Source organism: Mytilus californianus, unplaced genomic scaffold, assembly GCF_021869535.1.
Source record: "Mytilus californianus isolate M0D057914Y unplaced genomic scaffold, xbMytCali1.0.p SCAF_1, whole genome shotgun sequence".
NCBI classification, from domain to species: Eukaryota; Metazoa; Mollusca; class Bivalvia; order Mytilida; family Mytilidae; genus Mytilus; species Mytilus californianus.
The window spans coordinates 11,533,390-11,556,097 of record NW_026262581.1 but is presented as its reverse complement, the minus strand read 5'-3'; the positions used below and the strand labels follow the sequence as shown (position 1 = coordinate 11,556,097).

General features: G+C 33.5%; 2 protein-coding genes across 2 annotated transcripts in view; both read right to left on the bottom strand.

The window, feature by feature from the left end:
• The window catches only part of LOC127702085 (transmembrane protein 115-like), a 158,124-nt gene that overhangs the window by 24,888 nt on the left and 110,528 nt on the right, over positions 1 to 22,708 (bottom strand). The window lies entirely within an intron of this gene.
• Positions 13,754 to 21,871, bottom strand: LOC127702252 (uncharacterized). Its single transcript, XM_052206406.1, has 4 exons — positions 21,609 to 21,871; positions 18,992 to 19,195; positions 18,452 to 18,558; positions 13,754 to 14,834 (listed from the first exon to the last, which is right to left on the bottom strand). The coding sequence occupies exons 1-4, from the start codon at positions 21,835 to 21,837 to the stop codon at positions 14,661 to 14,663; spliced, it is 714 nt and encodes a 237-aa protein (XP_052062366.1). The 5' UTR covers positions 21,838 to 21,871; the 3' UTR covers positions 13,754 to 14,660.

Sequence of the window (22,708 nt, the reverse complement as noted above, 5' to 3'; positions counted from 1 at the left end):
TTTAAGACATTGTATAAATGATAAATGACATTTTGGATTTTGTTATGCCCCCACTAAGCAGAAGGGGGCATTAAGTTTTACCCTTGTCCGTCTGTACGTCCGTATGTACATATGTCCATCCGTACTTACATCCGAAAAATTGGGTTCTGTTCTCTAATTTTAGTTTGCCTCGACCAAATGTTATGAAACTTATACACAATGCTTATTACCACAAAACACAGATCAAGTTTGAATTTTGGTGGCGTCACTTTTGCCGTTCTTGAGTTATGCCCCTTTACAAATTGAAAAATTGCTGAATTTTATGTTTCCGTTCTCTAATTTTAGTTTGCGTCAACCAAATGTTATGAAACTTATACACAATGCTTATTACCACAAAACACAGATGTAGTTTAAATTATGGTGGCATCACTTTTACTGTTTAAAGTTATGCCCCTTTGCAAATGGAAAAATTGCTTAATTTTTGTCTCGCCTTGACGGAGTCAAAAAGCGAGACATAGGTATGCTGTTTCCGGCATCGGTAGTGTCAACAATGTATTAGTTTGTGATTAGGTCTAGTTTAAGGTGAACCACTACTGGTTGGTCAATGATATTTGGTAAGCAGTTGTATTAGCACTGGCACATCTCATTTCTATGGAGATTATTTGGCCCTCCCCCTTCAGTCATGGTCTATTGACTTTGAAACTTTTGCTTAGTTTACATGTATTAGTTTGTGATTAGGTCAGTTTATGGGGAACCACTAGTGGTAAATCAATGATATTTTGCATGCAGTTGTATAAGCATTGGCATATCTCATTTCCATGGAGATTATTTGGCTTAGCCCCCTCAGTCATGGTCTACTGACTTTAAAACTTATGCTTAGTTTACATGTATTAGTTTGTGATTAGGTCAGTTCAAGGGGAACCACTAGTGGTAAGTCAATGATATTTGGTATGCAGTTGTATAAGCATTGGCATATCTCATTTCCATGGAGAATATTTGGTCCCGCCCCGGCAGTCATGGTCTGTTGACTTTGAAACTTTTGCTTAGTTTGCATGTATTAGTTTGTGATTAGGTCAGTTCATGGGGAACCATTAGTGGTAGGCCAATGTTAATTGGTATGCAGTTGTATAAGCATTAGCACATCTCATTTCCATGGAGAATATTTGGTCCGGCCCCCTCAGTCATGGTCTATTGACTTTGAAACTTTTGCTTAGTTTACATGTATTAGTTTGTGATTAGATCAGTTTAAGATAAACCGCTAATGTTAAGTCAGTGATATTTGGTATGCAAATTAATAGGCATTTGCAAGTCTTGTTTCCATGGAGATTATATAACCCCACCCCCTCATCATGGTTCATTGACTTTGAAACTTTTACATAGTTAACAAGTCAATGTTTGTGTTTAGGTTTGTTGAAAGGGAACGACTTATGATAAGTCTATGGTTTTTGGTATGCAGATGTATTAGCATTGGCACATCTCATTTCCATGGAGATTGTTTTGCCATGTACCTTCAGTCATGGTTCATTGATTGTTTAGCCTTGTTCCTTCAGTCATGGTTAAAGTATTTCTATTTTAATTTCAACATTTGCATTATCAAAATTACAAAAAGGCGAGACATATCTCTGTGATAACAGTTTATTTGTTTCCGTTCTCTAACTTTAGTTTGCCTCAACCAAATGTTGTGAAACTTATACACAATGCGTATTACCACAAAACACAGATCAAGTTTGAACTTTGGTGGCGTCACTTTTATCGGTCTAAAGTTATGCCCCTTTACAAATGGAAAAATTGCTGGATTTTTTGTTTCGGTTCTCTAACTTAAGTTTGCCTCAACTAAATGTTATGAAACGTATACACAATGCTAATTACCACAAAACTCTGATCAAGTACAAATTTGGGTAGCGTCACTTTTACAGTTCTTGAGTTATGTCCCTTTATAACATATGCAAGCAGGGGCATCATCTGTGTCCCATGGACACATTCCCCATTTATTTTTCTTTTCTTTGGTAAATTGTTTGAAGAATTTTGTCAAAGCCGGGCTTCAAAGTTATTGTGAAACTGCCTATTCTAGAGGTGGCGTGAATCAGATGTGGATACTAAAAAATTCCAAAGATCTTTTAGAGTACATACAATCTAAGACTCTTTCATCTTGCAACAGTATTAAAACATTTGACTTTTCTTCACTTTACACAAGTATTCCCTATTCCAAACTAAAAGACAAATTGAAAGAGTTGGTATTGCTTTGTTTCGTAAAAAAAGAATGGCCAACATAGATACAAGTATCTTGTCTCAGGGAGGGATAAATCCTACTTTGTAAAAAAATCACTCTGATTCAAACAAAAAATTCTCTGAAACTGACATTATCAAGATGCTTGATTTCTTGATTGACAACATATTTGTTACGTTTGGAGGACGTGTTTTTCATCAAACTATCGGCATTCCCATGGGAACCAACTATGCCCCTCTTCTTGCTGACTTGTTCCTTTATTCTTGTGAGGCTGACTTCATACTGGAACTTCTTAGGAAGAAGGAAAAGAAGTTAGCAGTATCCTTTAACTTTACTTTCCGCTATATAGATGATGTTCTCTCACTAAATAATTCAAAATTTGGTGACTATGTTGAACGCATCTATCCCATCGAACTAGAGATAAAGGATACAACAGTTAAGTCTGCCTCATATATTGACTTACATCTAGAAATTGACAATGAGGGTCAGTTGAAAACAAAACTTTACAACAAAAGAGATGATTTCAGCTTCCCAATTGTGAACTTTCCATTTCTATGTAGCAATATTCCTGCAGCGCCTGCATACGGAGTTTATATCTCCCAATTGATACGATATTCCTGGACTTGTATTTCCTATCATGATTTCCTTGATAGAGGGTTGCTGCTCACAAGGAAGCTATTAAACCAAGAGTTCCAAATGGTGAAGTTGAAATTTTACGGACACCATCATGAGCTGGTTGACTGTTATGGAATATCAGTTTCACAGAAGATAGCGAATATGTTCCTAATGTCCTAACTACAATCCCGTTCCCTTTTCACGAATGTGACCTACGGAATTAGACTATTTACCGGGTTTGTTATAACATGAGCAAGACGGGTGCCACATGTGGAGCAGGATCTGCTTACCCTTCCGGAGCACCTGAGATCTCCCCCAGTTTTTGGTGGGGTTCGTGTTGCTTAGTCTTTAGTTTTCTATGTTGTGTTTTGTGTACTATTGTTTGTCTGTTTGTCTTTTTCTTTTTTAGCAATAGAGTTGAAGTTTATTTTCGATTTATGAGTTTGAATGTCCTTCTGGTATCTTTCGCCCCTCTTTTGTGATAGGTTTGTTTGTTATTCTGTATAAACTAATTTTCTGAATGCTATATATACATATTTTTTTTGGGATGAAGTGAACTCCTTTAAAAACTAAGCTCATATTGTCTATTAATAAACATATATTTAGATTTCTGATTTTGGTTTAATTTCATCAAAAACTGAATTCTTGGGGTTCTTTGATATGCTGATTCTAATAATGTTATAGTGGTTAAATCATATCTAATTTTATTGATTATAATTAGAAAATATATAACATCATATCTAATTTTAGAGAATTATTTTTTAGTGGTCAAATCATATCTAATTTTAGAGAACTATTTGTTCATCATTTATTCATTTTGAGTTATTTCCCTTTGAACAGAAAATTAATAAGTATATGGATAACATTAATATGTGTTTCATTTCAACATAAATTTAATATATATAGGGTTCTTTCAAATGCTGAATCTAAACCTGTATTTAGATATTGGATTTTTTGGGCCCAGTGTTCATGTTGGTCCAAATCAGGGTCCAAAATAAAACTTTGTTTGATTTCAACAAAAATTTAATTTATTGGTTTTTTTAAATGCTGAATCTAACCATGTATTTAGAGATTTTGGATTTTGGGCTCCTTTATCAAATTGGTCCACATTGAGGTCCAAAGGGTCCTAAATTAAACTTTTGTTTGATTTCATCAAAATTTTTAATTTTTGAGGTTCTTTGATATGCTGATTCTAACAATGTACTTAGATTTTGGATATTTGACCATAATAGGTAAATGTCCAATTTCAAATTTTTCAGTTCTTTGACCACATTCATTTTATTGTGTCACAAACCTATGCTGTATCAAATATTCAATCACAATCCAAATTCAGAGCTGTTTTAAGCTTAAATGTAGTGTCCATACTTGCTCAACTGTTCAGGGTTCGACCTCTGCAGGAAAACCAGTTTGCTGTCACTCTGACAGCCTCTTGTTTTTATTTGTAAAGCAATTAAAGATTCGATCATTTTCACTTCAATTGGGGACCAGTCAGCCTTTAAAGCTGTAATGCTTAATAGCAACAAACCATATTTCCAATCTTTGCTCCCCTTTGACAACAGCAAAGAACTTAAGCTGCAAATGTCAAAGATCAAACATTCACTTGAGTTCATTAGAACAAACAAATACTGTATGTTGACCTCTTTATAAGACGATGTAGTATGATTGTCAATGAGACTATCCACCAAAGACAAGAAAATGAATAACTACAGGTCACCCTTTATCTTCAACAATTAGTAGAACTCGTGCCAAAAAGTAATGTATAAACAATTCAAAATTCAACAACTGATTGAATTACCTGGTACACTAAAACAATGAAAGAAAAGCAAATATTGGAGACAAAAATCTACAACAACCACTGGACTACAAGCTATGGGCTTAGGACAGGCACAAACGAATAGGGTAGGGAAAACATGTTTGTGAGTGCACAACCATCCCCTAACCTATGACAATATTGAAACAGCACAACATAAGAACAGATTACAAATCCGTTGGAAAGGGCTTGACTCATTTAAAAAAAAAACTAACAAAAAGACAAGACCCAAAGAAGTAAGAGATTTTGCAGTTACCGAATTCAAATTAAAATAAGTTACAATAAACAAGCCAAGTTCAAATCTTTTTTTTTGTATAGAGGAATAGCGGTTAGTTTTATGAAACAGTCTCAATCACCTGGTCCCACTCTTTCAGAATACAATTAATTCAATGAAATGGATGTATATAGGGGTCATCAGTCTGTCTTTGTGTCCACAGCAAATCATCATGGATTTATAAATGTTGAAACCAATTTAGTTGAATTGACCATACTTGGTATTGCCTTACTCATACAAATACAGAAACTCAATATGTTGAACAGCTTATGTCATTTGCTACTTTCTCATTAAATGTTGACTTAAAACTTCTTTAAATCTGACATATTGAAATATGGAACCCTTCTGTATTATAGCCATAAACAAATTGCAGAAGTCAATCACAATTTGCTAATTTTAACTGACCTGACCAAAAGTTCTAGCCTGGCATCCTGACCCAATCTAATACTTCGTATACTGTCGTGCAGTGAGCCAGGATCAAGCTTGAGCTATTTTCACTACATGGAGCCCAGCGTCTTCATCTGCTTTTAAACCTTTTTGAAAAAAATCCTCTCTGAAACCACAGAGTCAATTTTTGATATCAGAAAATTTGAATTTTTTATATCATTCTTTATTTTTTTATATATCAAGAATGGATTTTCTTATATCCAAATTTCCAATTCCTGATATCAAAAAATAAGAAAACAATGAAGGATGGCTCCCTGTGTGTCAACAAAAGCCTCCATACTCACCCATGAGCCCAATCATCAGGAAATATATGCAAATAATGTTCCAGGTAGACCAATTGTTTCATAATGTGGAACACTGCTACAAGATATTGGTTATTATATTGATGACATCGGTTCCCTTATTACAAAAACAATAAACTTATATCAAGGATACTTCCAAGTTTTATAAACATGATTTAAACTTCAAAGCCTCCAGAAAACTGCTATTTAATAACATTTGAAGCAAAAAACATGTACAATACTCCTCAGCTTGACGAAACTGAACGAGTACTGAATTAACTCGTTATTAATAATTATTACAAAATTCGAGTCCCACCAAAAGACAATATATTGAAACTTTTAGAAATTATTCTAAAAAAATAAGACAAAATATTGAAACTTTTAGAAATTATCCTAAAAAAATAAGACAAAATATTGAAACTTTTAGAAATTATCCTAAAAAAATAAGACAAAATATTGAAACTTTTAGAAATTACCCTGAAAAAAATGACATATTTTCTTCTGCGTCAAACACTTGGAATCCCTAGTTGACCTACGACTTTACGAAATACTGGAAAATGTTTTACAAAGCTTGACACATCGAATTAGAGATTTAGAGACGATGGCTGGATGATATAATCAGGTTCAACTGACGTAATACACGATATTTTCACCTTATATATCTCTAATACAATACATACCCACCTTAATTTTACATACTTGATACGGTCGTTTACAAAGACGACGACTTCCAAAATGAAAGTATTTCAGATATATAAACGTACATCAAAACTATTGAAACTTTTCAATACTTCACAGAAAAAGCTCATATCATATAAATGTATCTAAAGGATTTATTCAAGACGAGGTACATAAGAAATATCAAACTAGCAGTCTTTCACGAAATATACGAAGTATTTGAAAATACAAAACATGCAAACAGAACCAACTTAACTAAATCCGAAACATAAACAACGGAAAAAACTAAAAACGAAATTACCAAAATACTGGGGCGTAACTTCACTAAATCCTGGCTGCACAAATCTGTCTAAGAGTAAACCAATAGTTGCTCATAACAGAAATTGGAACTTTTACGAAGTATGCGAGCACTATTCGGATCTGTCATATACCTACTCCCTGTGTTCCTATACTTTAAATTACTAGTCGGATGTGATATGCACGACAACACGTGCACTCTTTATCAGTTCTGTCATTGATTTAATGAAAACCCTTTTTTTGACGATCAATGATCCTTTTAAAAATGGCTGGATCCGCCCCTGTGTATCCTGTCGATACTTATATTTTAGAAAAATATAATGTTTTTCTCAAACTGCTTAATTATAACCTATTTATACTAATTCCGTTTGGTGGTGTACTGATTGATATTTAAGTAACTAACTAACTAACTAACTAATTTTATTCAGTATAAAATCCAGTACAAAAGGATCATCGCTGAAATACATGAAAACATAGAAAAACAAAACAAAAATAAAACATAAAGAGACAACAATTGTGACACTTATAACAAACAATAGACAAAACAACCACTTCAATATTATGCAATTCTTCCCACTGATGAATTTCTAATCAAAATACATTTGTCTATATATAAAAGAAATCTGTTGAGAACATCAGTCTCCGAACAGTTCATTAAATATCTAAATTTATCAAAATTATCTACATTACAAAAACACGGTATAATATTAACAATGTCATCATTAAACTTTTTCCTCTCGTCTTGATAGAGATTACATTTCGTTTTAAGTATGAGAGTATTGTCCTTACTGCGACCATTGCTGCAAAAGGTCAGATATACGGATGAGATAAAATGAAATTTGTTTGTATTCTTTCATCTGAAGATTTGTTTGTTACTTCAAACTTATTAAAATTATTGCACTCCCTATTCGAAGAACGAAAGAAACTCTAGAAAATATCAATGTAGTTTGGAAAAGAAAAAAAAATATCAGGAGTTGTCTCCCATAGGCCTATAAATCCAATAAGAAAACGTATTTTCTCTAGGTCACACGGTGGCTTCCAAGAGACTGTTTTGTCAATAACATTGTTTATATATTATCTGTGTCAGGCATAAGCGGCGACGACGGATTTAAGGTAACACGATACCGAATGGCATATCTCCCGATTTCTAAATTTGTTTGCACACTGGTACTTTGAATCGAGTTACATCGGAATATGAAATAAAAACTGGGGGTCACCATTTTTGTTTTTTTGAAATTTTTATAAGAAAACGTCAATTTTGGCGACAAATTTACCTAGATATATAGGGAAAATGCCTTTTTTTTTACTTATTTTTATAGATTATGGATGGCTATGTTCTTATATACGGAGATAGACTAAAAACTAATTTAAGTAACATAATATCCAGGATTGCATACTGAATCCATGCATGTATAGAAACATATATGTCACCACCCTTGTTTTTTAGATACATTGCTTCAAAAATTACCAATACGCTTAGAATTTGGCAGAAAACGTGTGACGTTACTGAATACAGAATAACGTTATTTTTAGTTATTGAAAAAATATATGTAACGGGATCTGACTGATGTTTGCGATTTTATTTTCATTTCCCCTGTCGTAAATTTCCTAATAATTCATCATTCGACTGAGTTAATTTTATTTCGTCCTAACTGGCTAACTGGGTGCACTTTTAGCTTTTAAAAATCAACATCCTGATAAAATACACATTCTAAATATAGTATACTCTGTATGATGTAAACGTTTGTGTTGTGTGCGTTGTATGTTAGTCGGACAAACCTTGCAAACTGTAAGCAAAATTTCACTTAAATAGAAAAAGTTCAACATTCTGTCATTCGTGGAAACTTGTTTAAAAAAATGATCCGGAGAATATATATGCACCTTGAATATAGGTAAAAAAACCTCGGCGCAATATATTATCAAAATGCCAAATTCAGCGGAACCTGTCATAAAAACAAATCTGACAAGACGTGCATCTTTAGTATATGTACTAATAAATGGAACATAACTTGAAAGTTTAAGCTTTAAACTGTAGTCCTAAGAAATCAGCCGTACAAACCCTTTATAACCAAGTGCGGGACGGACTGTCGAACGGACACGGGTAAAACAATATGCTCCAAGCATTTTGTCAAGGGAGCAAAATACATATATTTAGATGATATATTGGCTCTTAATAATGACGATTTCAGTATGTACACTAAAGAGATTTATCCTGCCGAACTGACTTTAAATAAAGCTAATACTAACAATGAACACTGACCTTTCCTGGATCTTGATATCTTTATCTTTAATGGGAAGCTTAATACCCGGGCAACATTTATGATAAAAGAGATGATTTTTCATTTCCTATTGTTAATAATCAATTTTTAGATGGTGACGTTCCCTTGTCGCCATCTTTTGGTGTTTATATATCTCAACTTGTTCGATTTGCTCGTGTATGTAACAACGTATTTGATTTCAACGAAAGAAATCTCTGTATTACTGAAAAATTATTACATCAGGGTTTTCGATATCACAAACTAGTCAAAACATTTACTAAATTTTATCATCGGTACAAGGACATCATTCGTAAATATAAATCAACATGCAGACATCTTATACATTCAGGTATTTCACATCCAATATTTTATGGTAATATTCTTTACAAAGAACAAAAATGTCGGCATTCACCTCAAAAGCTAACCAAACCTTTAAACAGACTTATTCGGAAAGGATATAGTTACGATACTGTTGTCAAGTCATTAAGGATTGCATATTTTGGTATTAATATTGATTCACTCATAGGGTCTTTGCATCGGAAATAAACACATTTATTCTAAAACAAGTTGTTTGCATGATACGGGTTATGTTCTTCTCATATATATTTTATGATGGTATGATACTAAACCCCTAACAAGAAGGATTGTACTTGATTTTCATATGATGAAGACACAATCTGTCAATCAGTTTAATTGAGGTCTGGAGCTGGCATGTCAGTAACTGCTAGTAGTCCTTTGTTCACTTACATATCATTGTCATTTTGCTTAGTTTCTTTTGTTACCTATTCTGACATCGGACTCGGACTTCTTTTAAACTGAGTTTTACTGTGCGTATTGCTATATGTTTCTTTATTCTACATTGGCTAGAGCTATAGGGGAGGGTTGACATCTCACAAAACATGTTTAGCCCCGCCGCATTTTTGCACCTGTCCCAAGTGAGGAGCCTCTGGCCTTTGTTAGTCTTGTATGTTTTTTTAATTTTAGTTCATTTATATGTTTTGGAGTTTAGTGTGACGTCCATTTCCACTGAACTAGTACACAATTTTATTTAGGGGCCAGCTGAGGACCAACTCCGGGTGCGGGATTTTCTCGCTGCGTTGAAGACCCATTGGTGGCCTTCGGCTGTTGTCTGCTCTTTGGTCAGGTTGTTGTCTCTTTGACATATTCCCCATTTCCATTCTCAATTTCATTAGCATTTATGATGAAGTTCTACTTTATAAATCCTTTGGTGACAAAATATCATTTTGAATATGCAGTTCATAGTGGAATGGTAATTGGGAGATCTCAAATGTAGCAACGTAAGCAAGCTAACATCTATATCATTTGGTCTATGATGTAAAGTTGTCTCATTGGAAATCATACCACATCTCTTATTTCATACAAGAAGTTTAAAGTCTAACGAATACGTTCTAGGAGACTGAAATATGTTGCTGTTATAGTTAAAATCTTACTTTTGTTGTAAGCATGTGATGTTTTAATTTGATAGATTTAATACTTGCCATACTAAATATACTTATTAACTTTCCAATTCAAGGGACCAATGAATCTTAACTAAAACAAAACTACAAATAAGCAGTAAAACAAATACTTGTCCATCCTACATTAGTCACGTGTTATCTATATGTCTTTGGTTTTGTCTGTAGTTAATTGGCCAGTTGCTGTTTTATTGTATATCCCACATTTCCATTTATGCACACAAAGAAATAACAAAATTACCCCTTTTAATTTACATAAACACTTGTATACGGTTGTTGTCTCTTTGACACATTCCCCATTTCCATTCTCAATTTTATTGTTGTAAAAACTCCTTACTGCGAATACTCTCACGCTTTTCCCGACACCTATGTGAGCAATAGGGCCATCCCTCAAAAGGCACTTTTGGTAATCGTCTGTGAGTCTTTTTGTCTCCCCACCTTGTGAAAAGGTGTGTTTTTTATCAGGTGTACCTGTACATCATGTCCAACTCAAAACACGAAAAACACACCCATCCACGAACACCAAAGTGCAAATTAATATGAATCTAAAATCAAAATGAATTTAAGATCTCGTTGGATTTTTGTCCCCCGCGCCACGCATTGTTGGGGACATAGAAATATCGGGCGTCCGTCCTTCCGTCCGTCCGTTTGTCCGTCCGATCTCGTAAGCTCTCTCACGTGTACAATTCTTGCCAGATTTTTATAAAACTTATAAATGAGGTTTATATCAGCATCGTCGCTAACAAGTTTAAAAATTAGTTACGATCAATTAATCTTTAAAGAGTTATGCCCCTAGGAAATATTAATTATATCGGAAATTGCATTGCATTTGCTCTCAAGCCTACATTTCTCTATCAACGATATTGATAAAAAAAAAATCGAAGAACAATTTTTTTTAAGGGGGCATTGGAACTTTTGATCAGTTTGTTTTTGCCGTTTGAATAAAACAGGTTAATGGAAATATCTTTTTCAACTTGTTTGCGTTCGAAGCGCTTTTCTGGTTTTACCTACACAGAAGCTCCGATCATTCATTTATTGTGGGCCGCACGTTTTTAATGAATCGTTTGATTGTAAATTTCAAGAACATAATTTATTTCAGAATGGAATTGAAAGAAAAAAATGTAACGGGATCTGAATGATTTAATTTTATTTCGTCCGAACCGAGTGCACATTTAGTTTTGACATCTCATATGTTTAAGCGTTTGTTAACTTTCTCTTTGTTCCGATGTGACGGTCCTGTTTAGACTGTGCTTATAAGATAACAATGCCATTAGTTTATTTTAAACAAGCTTCTGAAACCATATCGGATTTTTTCTGTACAGTCCAATAAATTTCAAAGACTGTTTACACTTGAAACATAGGGAAAGTTGTTTGGCCAAATAGCCGAGTTCAACTACTCTTCTTTTTTCATTCCATGGCAACAAACCATTTTCTGTCTGAGTTTATACGTCTGCTTGTACGGTGCATTCGTTCGCTAGTTTCTATCGGAATCCTTTTCCAAATAAATTTCCTTTTTGTTTTTTACTAGCGACGTTTTTCGGTGACTATTTAAAAACGAATGGGCTTCTTAGCGGAAATGCATTTTATCGGGAAACGGCGTGTATCAATAGTAAGAATGTATTGCAAAAAAAAAAAACCCAACACGGAATTAAAAACCCAGTCTGTTATGCATAAGAACACATATAGATAAATCGTACAAATGCTTAATTATCAATAGAAAAAGAACATTTCAAAAGTATATATTTAAATGTAAAGAATGAGAAGAAGAAGAAGAAGAAGAAGAAAGGGAGGAAAACGACGAAGCAATCAATGCCAAATAGCGTATTGCGTCAAATCCCTCGACACTGCATCTATGCAAGGTTACTATTAAAATGTTTATTAGGTTAATTTATTATTTAAATTTCACATAAGTGTGATTTTTTATTATTTCTCAATAGAGCAAATCTGACATGGGGTAAAATTGTTCAATTGGTCAAGATCTATCAGCTCTGAAATTTTCAGACGAATCGAACAACCTATTGTTGGGTTGCTGCCACCGAATTGGTAGTTTTAACAAAATTTTGCATTTTTTTTTTTATTGTTTTGAATATTATTATAGATATATATAAACTGTAAGCAGCAATAATGTTCAGCAAAGTAAGATCTACAAAAAAGTTAATATGACCGTAACTGTCAATTGACTCCTTAAGGAGTTATTGCCCTTTAAAGACAATTTTACACAATTTGTTCATCAAGTTTGCTAACATTTAAAAATCTTCTCCTCTGAAACTCCTTGGCCAATTACCTTCAAACTTTAACTAAATGTTCCTTAGGGTATCTTGTTTATAAATTGTATCCGAAGTTTGTATCCATCGACAAATATGGCCGCCATTGCTAAAAATAGAACATAAGGGTCAAATGCAGTTTTTGGCTTATATCTCAAAAACTAAATCTTTTAGAGCAAATGTGACATGGGGTTTAATTGTTAAATTGGTCAAGATCTATCGGCCCTGAAATTATCAGACGAATCGAACAACCCATTGTTGGGTTGCTGCCACCAAATTGGTAGTTTTAACAAAATTTTGCAGTTTTTTGTAATTATTTTGAATACTATTATAGATATACATGTATATAAACTGTAAGCAGCAATAATGTTCAGCAAAGTAAGATCTACAAAAAAGTTAATATGACCAAAATGGTCAATTGACCCCTTAAGGAGTTATTGCCCTTTAAAGACAATTTTACACAATTTGTTCATCAAGTTTGCTAACACTTAAAAATCTTCTCTGAAATACAGGTGAGCGATTCAGGCTCTTGAGAGCCTCTTGCTTTTCTTTCGTGTGAATTGCATCTTTTAAGTACAGGTTTGTTTTGTGATTGTATATGATACGATTAGAAAGCGACGCTAAAATGAAGGTATACTTAATATATAGTCATGTATATTTGCAAATTTGAAATAAAGAAACATTTATCTTTCAACTATTGAGGCAAATTCTTTGTTTAATTTGTTCTAAGTTATTATAAAACATCAGATTTTACGTTTGTCGTAGTTTTCTATGTAGTGTTTAGTATACTGTTGTTTGTCTTTTTGTCCTTTTCTTTTTTGCCATGGCGTTGCCAGTTTATTTTCGACTTTTGGGTTTGAATGTCCCTTAGGTATCTTTTTTTTAACATGTCACACGACGGTAGAATATCGTCTCATGGTGATACTACTTCGTACCTATTATCATAATAATATCAAAAGCCAACACAAAAATTTGGCCCGCACAATGTTATTGGTTGTACTATTTATACCGATCATTTGGTGTTTACAAACGTTTTGTGTATTTGTCGTCCTAAACTACTTGTGATCTCAAGTTAAACTAGTGAAGGTTATTCCCAAAACATATCATGTACCTTCGTTTTTCTCACATTTATAATAATAATAAGCAAACAAAAATAGATAAAATTTATGTAAAAATTTTTTTTTTTATAAAACTATATAATAAAGCAAAGTATATATCTAAATGATATAGTTCTGCCATCAGCTTACTTACTGTATTTTTTTAACCAGAACTTTGAGTCTATAATATATTCTAAGTAGGTGAAGGCGTGCCTATGCTTCGCAACAAGCAGGAGCAGGAGGATTTTGTAAACTACTGTTCTGCCCTGGTAAGAACAGAACAAACAATAACAATGCCCAAGACATGACGAAAATGAACATGCCACCAAACACAACACAGGCAATAATTACGTACAAAAAAAGTGAAAATAACAAAATTTTCGTATGGCTCTGTCATTCACAAAAGTAAGCCAGTATAGTAAGAAAAATCCTGCTTTCCTCCCAAAAATCAAATGGTTGTCCTCCTATCTGTTGTTGGTTAACTACACATAAAAGATACAAACTGTGTATTCCGGAATGAGGAATACGGTAAATAAGATATAACATAGCTATGCACATTAGACAAAAAAAATATTACTAAGGGAATCTGTTCAGAACACATATGTCAATAGAGAATATTCTATATCTATTAAGAGCTTTTGTTTCTTATTTTGTCAAATGAATTACAAAAGGCGTATACTTAACTTTTCCTCTTTAAAGTCATTTAAATGTCACATTTATATAAATACAAACAATTAGAATTATTCCAAGTGAATGCATACTTGATAACAAGAATACTTCCTGAAATGAGATGTGATTGTTGATTTTATCCTGAAACAAATAAATATCACATTTATTCAAGTCCGATTTTTGAAAATCAAACCAAAATCATGTTCGCCTACAGTGTGTGTGCTGACAAAATGAAACACTGCAAATTAGAAACATGTTTAACTTTATCGAATGCAGTTCTGCATAAAGACTAGACAAATTCACTACGAGGCTGTTTGAATGAAAGTTTCCATTGAGCATGTTTCTGGACATGTACTGCGAGGGTCTTCGAATCATCTTCTGGATCAGAATCTGTTTCCACTATTTCATTCAAATGAAAACGTCCTCTCTTTATTTGAATAATAACAATATCTGCAAGAATTACCTACAGAAAAGAGTAGCTCAACTTATAATTACTATAAAATTGTAATCTTTATTGAATTTTACACTCACGTGAATCAATGCAAGTACAGACAATAATGACGATAAAAGCAGTGAAATAACAATAAACTTGTTTTTGTTGGTCATCTAATCAATCTATCATCTATAAGTTTATCGTCCTGAATATGGATGAAATATTTCTCACTGGACATTAAGCCTACAACAAGTTATCAATCACTCAGCCTTTTCTACTTGTATAAACATCTAACAAAAAGTCTGCATATTTGTAATGATAATATTGTATTACGTTTTATATAAGATTGACGTAGACTTATACTTATAGTTTGAATCCGAATCGATACATACAAGATGTGAATGAATTCAACAGAAATAGTTCTTTTAGTTAGTGTACAAAAAAAGTTCAGAAAACAGGCTTAATTTCAATTCTACGGTGGTAAAAATATAATAATGTACCTAGTTAAAAATATCAGATTTTAATTTTACTGAGTAAAAGACACATAAAAATACAATTTTACTAAGGTTTGAATATGGTTTTACTAAGGTAACAAAAATTTAGTGTCTTAAAGACTGCTGTTTGTATTTTCGTCGTTATTGTCATGATATGGCAGTTTTATTTGACTAATGGTGTTACATGGTCCCGTTGGTGTCTTCTGTCTCTTTTTATATCGTGTTAGATACTATATATACGTCTCGTATTGTAAATTTTTTTAGGAAAAGTAATGCTTTTGAAAATGTATATGTATATACTTCATTAAAACATGCATGCTTTCCATGTAAGTATTTTACATTATGTAATACGCTGTACAACATAAAACGAAGCCCTACAGGCAAAGTGAAAGAAATTCTGGAAAAGACCTGATGGCAGTCTGTAAATATTGGGCTTTAGATTTCATATATCAGTGGAAATCTAGTAAACTAGAACAAAAGAAAATTCACTCTTTTCATGATAAGAGTCGAGAAAATCAATAATAAAACAATGCCGGTGACGATACTGATCAATAGTTATTTCTAAAGAACAATTGTACATTTTAAAGAAGTTATTTATTAAACTGTAAAATTAGAAATATACATGCAAATGTGAATGCTCTTTTGATCCGACGTTGGAAAGTTCCGGGCGGAAAGAACTAACAAGCCGAAAAGTTCCGGAGGAACTTATTAACTAGTTACTTTGTTCTTCCTCTGGTTTAAAAGTTCCACCGGAACAAAGTGACTAGTTGAAAAGTTCCAACGGAACATATCAACTAGTTTGAAAGTTCCTTTTTGTCAAATTAGTCAAAACCGGAACTAACAAACTAGCCCAAAAGTTCCAACGGAACTTATCAACCAGGCAGAAAGTTCCATTTGGAGAATTGATGCAAAGTAAAAGCGCAACATATTATATTTGAACCTTTCAAAGGGAAACCAAGGTACTGATTACAAAAGTCAAAAGGAACTTATCAACTAGCCACAAAGTTCCTCTTTGGCAAATAAGTCAAAACCGGAACTAACAAACTAGCCCAAAAGTTCCAATGGAACTTATCAACCAGTCACAAAGTTCCATTTGGAGAATTGATGCAAAGAACCACATGAGGAGGAGGGTATTCTTCCCTCTCTTGAGGGTACTATGAATACTAAATTTGCATGATAATGCAACTTATTCCGTTTTATGTGAGCTATGAAATACAACTTAAATTTTGCATATTTGTCCCCAAAGAAACCCCTTTCAGTGCGTTGGGTATTCTTGTAAATTAATGATTTGCTCTTATATATACTGATACTCATTCTTCCCCCTCTTTCTACAAAAAGGACGAAATATGGTATATTTGGAACGATGTAACTAGTTGTTCTGTTCCGCCAGAACTATTCAACTAGCTACATTGTTCCGGGACTTTTCAACTAGCTACTTTTTTCCGGAACTTTTCGACTGCACTCGGAATAAAACAACTAGTTGGAAAGTTCCATCGGAACGAAATAACTAGTTGAAAAGTTCCGCCGGAACAAAGTAACTGACGGAACATAGTGGCTGTTACACAAATACATGATGTTTTATGTTCAGTATTTATCGAGATAATTGTATTGAAAGCTTGTGAAACTGAAATCTAAACAATGTTAATCTTTGCTGCATGTTGATAAAAGAAATTGGAAAAAATCATGAACATACAAAATCTAAAGATCTTTCTGGTCACCAATTTTCGGAGTGTTCCACAAAGTCCTTAGCATGTTATCATTTCCCAAAATATACTTATTTTTCACATCTAAGTTTTCCAGTACACCGGTCTGCTCTTGGCACATGAACATTCAATATAGAAATATTGTCTTTTCGTGAATATAACAATTTAAAAGTCTGTCTGTGCAGGTTAAATAATTAAAGATAAATATTTTTCATAAAGGAGGTATCTATTTTTTGTACAATTGTAAGAAAAGGTCGTCTCGATTTTGGTACATGCATTTGAGGTCATCTCGGTCTATTCACATTCAATGTTTACATCGGGATGAGGTCCGTTTGAATTTGCTTAAGTTACTTAGGCTGTGTTTGGATATACGCCAGAGGTGGCCTATGGTTATCCATAGGTACCTTTGGTTTGATATTCTATATATCAAAATATCAAACCATGGGTACCCAAAGATACCTATGGGTAACCATAGGCTACCTTTGGCGTATATCCAAACACAGCCTTAATTTCAAAAGTGTTAATCTTTGCTGCATATCAATCGATTCCTTTGGAATTTTTCCTTGACTTTCTCTGAGCTAGCTGCATATATATACGGATAATTACCATGTTCATGAGAGGTATACAGCCAGCAGAAAAATAAATTGAAGTTGGTACTCAAGGAATTTATTCGCATAGCAACAGTTTAAAGCAACTTTACTTCAAGATCCTGGCTGTGTTTGGTTATACGCCTAAGGCAGCCTATGGTTACCCATGGGTATCTTTAGGTACCAATGGTTTGATATTTTGATATATAGAATATCAAACCAAAGGTACCTATGGATAACCATAGGCCACCTCTGGCGTATATCCAAACACAGCCAGAATAGCCTGCTGTACTCGTCGTTTGATATTTAAGGAGGGAAAGGATAAAATTAAATGGAAGTTTTTTTTTTATTTCAACTTATTTCTATTTTTACTATTTACCAGAACGTTTCCCCGTGAATTTATATTTGATAGCGTACTTGCTAAAACGGGACAAACATTGAACAGATCTATAGGCTGTGTTTGGATATACGCCAGAGGTGGCCTATGGTTATCCATAGGTACCTTTGGTTTGATATTCTATAATATCAAAATATCAAACCATGGGTACCAAAAGATACCTATGGGTAACCATAGGCTGCCTTAGGCGTATATCCAAACACAGCCCTAGGCTGTGTTTGGATATACGCCTAAGGCAGCCTATGGTTACCCATAGGTATCTTTGGGTACCCATGGTTTGATATTTTGATATATAGAATATCAAACCAAAGGTACCTATGGATAACCATAGGCCACCTCTGGCGTATATCCAAACACAGCCAATGTTTTCAGTGTTTACAAGGGAGGTAATATTTTGTAGATTTCCCATATTGGTCTAACTAAATGCTAAAACTTATTGTAACATGATAAACATGTCAGTGCATACCATAATTAATGAATATATTCCTCCAGCACATCCTAATCCAAAAGACCATGAAAGCTGTGATACGTGATGAGTAGCTAGTATAATACATCCTATGAGAGTTAGTAATCCTGGAAAAGATAAAAACATTGCTATTCAAATTGGTTTGACGTGTAATAAACTCTCTGCAAATTCTGAAAGCTTGAACATTTTAGATTATCCATAACCATTCTTTTTTCATTGTTTTAGCAGAATGTGAATTCTTTTTGAAGAAGATGTTTATTATTTTATCAACAGAGCCCAAAAGGAACATAGGGCTTTATCAGACATTTTTTCAGGCAAAAACAAACAAGTACACTGTACAAACAGTTTGAACATGCATTATTGCCTATTGAATAAAAAAAAAATTAGATCCACGTTATATATGTGGGTGCGTGTTCGTCATTTAATATCGTTTTGTGACGCCTATATCTGTAAGTGTAAATTAAAACCTTGAAAGATATTAGTAGTTTATACCGTATATTTTATACCAAAGAATGCGTTAAAATTAAAGCAATTACCTACCTGAAATTGTATAAATTAAATTAAAGATACAGCCTGCAATGATTTCATGGAGCCAGTCGTAGTCAAATGGGTTCCCAGATTCCGAACCGTCACCCACCACATCTCGTACATAGAAACGCCACAGCGTGAAAACTATCAAGACAACCAGCAGGCAAGTATTGAACAAAAGTGAAACTACCTGAAACCAGAGATTCACTTCGTGATCTGAAAATAAAAGTGAAATGTATAATGTAAAAAATATCGATATACATGGACAGTTATAATGCAGTGTAATATGGAAAATAAGGAGATGGTCGGCCATTTGGTTCTCTTCTTCACGACTTATTCCTTTATTTGTATGAGGCAGACTTCATAAAAGACTCTCTTAAGAGAATGCAATCCTCAATAAAGATGTCATTTTACCTAAGAATTCAGAGTTTGGTGACTATAAAGATAAGGAAATGTGGTATGATTGCCAACGAGACAACAATTCACCACATTCCTAATGACGTTGATGTAAGCAACTATATATGTCACCGTACGCCCTTCAACAATATGAAAAACACAACCGGTCGGTTATCTATATAAAAGACCCTGACATGAATCCAATCGAGATAACCAACGGCCTGATTTGTGACAAAACATTAAACTAAAAACTAATATGACAGACAGCAACCAACGACAACCACAGAATAATGGAGGCCTGGCTTTAACGAATAAAGAATGTGACGGGGTTACACGTTTGTGAACGCTCAACCCTCTCCTAACCTAGTACAGTAGTGTAACAGCACAAAATAAGAACAAACTCAGTTGGACATGACTTGGCCCTTTAGTTTGGCACGAATCAGAAAAAGCTAACTTAAAGACAAAAGACACAAAGTACCAATCTAAGAGTAAACGAAGTTACTGAAAGCCAGTCCAAAGCCAATTACAAGTTATTAAATCATCACGGTTCTCCTAGACTAAAGTATCAATCAGTACACATCCTACGGATTTAGTATAAAGACGTCGTAAACAGTCTGAAAAATGTATGACCTTGTGCAATGACAAAACATAAGTACATAGAGATGGCTGCCATATTCTTCTTCTATACACTGCACACAATCACGACGATCAAACAATATAACATCAACGCCTAATTCAGACTTTTTTTCCCCGAGCATGCAATTTATTTTTTTCGATATCCTTGAAATGTCTGGTTTTACGTAAAGATGTAGGACCTAATACCCACTTGTTTTATGCCAGGCCACTTTTAAACGGTCTTTCAATCTGGACTAAAATTTGCAGAATCACAGATTCTTGAGGTAACAGTGAGGTTCTAGTGGCACATGTAGTATTTTTCAAAAAACACTCAAAATATAAATGCTTAAGCATAAATCTTCAAAGCATATCATTGAGACTCTATTGTTTGAATTCATTGAGGTTCATTCCATCAATTTTCAGATTTTGACCCTTTGGAAATTATTGCCCCTTTCTTTCTACAAGAAAGAGGCTTAGGATCTGTAATATAGAGACGGAAGATACCAAGGGAATATTCAAAACTCTAAAGTCGAAGATAAACTGACAACGCCATCGCAAAAATACGAAAGTCGACGAAAAGACAGAGAAGTCCACAAAACACTACATAGAAAACTAAAGACTGAGCTACAGGAACCCCATCACAACTGTAACATTGTTAACACACAATTGATAAATGTGCAAGTGATTATTTGCCATCGGTTGCATCGCTCTATGATGCAACCATTGCCAGATCTGACCAATTACAAACTCTCGTTTCATTCTTATATCAAATGTTGATGCGATCACTTTTTCTTCACACCGTGACCGTGCTTTGAAATGAAAAACCGGGAATAGTAAAAGCGTTGTTCCATTGCTCTGGGTTTTGTCAACAGCATAAAGTGATTTGGTGTCATAAATTAAGTAGCATTCCATATCTATTCTTCCATGTTCTAAAAGCTACCAATATTAACTGTATATGCGAATTAAATGTTAAAGCACGCAAATCCACGGAACTAAATTGTATAATAATATAATACAACTGATAGATTAAACAGATTAAATATGAATGCGTCGATAATTCAATAAATTGTAAATAACGAATTAAATCTTAGTAGTATATGTTGCATATGCATAACTGCGTTTTTAACTCCGTTTGAAAGCAATCATACTCTTAATGTTTTGTCTATCCGTCTAAAAAGGTGATGCCAATGACTAAGGCATTTGTGTTTTAGTCGGTATAAGTACAGGTATGTAAAGTCGGTGCTTATGAATCGTGCTCGAAAAAAAAAAATTGTGAAATTACAAATTGTTCGGGTTTCAAAGAATAAAAGGGAGATCTTAGACAAAATAGGAATTTCCAAATATTCATGAGAATGTTATCTTATTTGCACCAACAACTTATCCGTTGTTTTCATGCAATACTTTTAAAGAAGAGCCATATCTGTTTTATATATTTACATAACAGGTATATATAACGGATACCTTTGACTATTTTCCTTCCTCCTAAAACTGTAAAATGTTTAGATAATTAGATCTATACAACCGAAATCGAAAGTACATGATTTGAAATAGTCATCAACGTGTGGTAAAAAATGCTGAACTATACTTAAAAATGGACTTAAAAGTTATGAATACTTACATGAACTATCGTGAATGAAGCATCCCCTTACACTGCTTGTATGATTCAATGTCATGCAGTCACTACAGCTGTAAAACAGTCCAATTTCGTGACATCCTTCGATCACCCAGAATGGTGAAAAGAATCCTATGAAATGTAGTGCATATCCGAACAAAAATATACTTAGTAAAGTGCACGGAGTTATTTGGAACACACCTATATCTATACGTACAGTTCGTCTTTTCGCCATATTTATTTTTACCTATATTTATATATATATATATACCGGTATATACCTGTTGTAAGGTCCAATGATTTCTAAAATAGTTATTATATGAGTGTAAAACGATAGCGTGGGAGATAAAAGGGACGAAAGGTGATATTTAACTAAATTGTCGATTAAATGTTAAGTTCACGTATTTTCCGTATGACTTTTTTATAACACTTTATAGAGAATAATAATAAAAACGAATATATAAAACATGGAACTACTGTCGTTTTGAATTACAGTGTTCTGATAATTGCCCACTGTCACGAATTATATATCAAGAGCGTCATTCGATATCGAGGAATCAGTCCGTTGACCTATGCGTTTGTATGAAGGTACAAAGGAGAAAAGTCCGTTGATCGAGAAGGACAAGGGTTCGTTGAAATAAAATTGTGAAAAGTTGCCATGAATTGTGTAGAATTTTATAATTTTCTCCGTTATTCATATTGTTGTAGCTAGTAATAATGAGTATTAATTAAGAAAAGAAACCGACCCGGGTTACTGTAAATTCAAGAGCCAAATGTTGGTTATACTGTGACCTACATGAACCTAAAAAGGCGACAAGACATCCATGCAAATCCTCATTCCAATGTGTTTGAAAATTTAGGATGAAAACCCGAAGAGCGATAAAAAAAAAACCGGTGAAATTTGAATCAAATCGTGACTAGATCGACAAACAACCTTAATTAATGTTTATATGCATTTTAACTATTTCCAGAGCAAAGAATGCAAAAGATGAAATATATTTAGGTTATATCAACAATATACATGGGTAATTACAAAAATCCATTATTCAATTAAAAGTAAAACACAAAACCCATCATCGATCATTGAATTTCAATACCTAAAAATA

Coding starts and splice junctions, on each gene's coding strand:
- LOC127702252 (XM_052206406.1), bottom strand. CDS start 21,837: ATGGCGAAAAGACGAACTGTACGTATAGATATAGGTGTGTTCCAAATA. Junction 19,196..21,608: donor CTTCATTCACGATAGTTCAT/GTAAGTATTCAT, acceptor TTTTATTTTCAG/ATCACGAAGTGAATCTCTGG. Junction 18,559..18,991: donor TTTAATTTATACAATTTCAG/GTAGGTAATTGC, acceptor TATCTTTTCCAG/GATTACTAACTCTCATAGGA.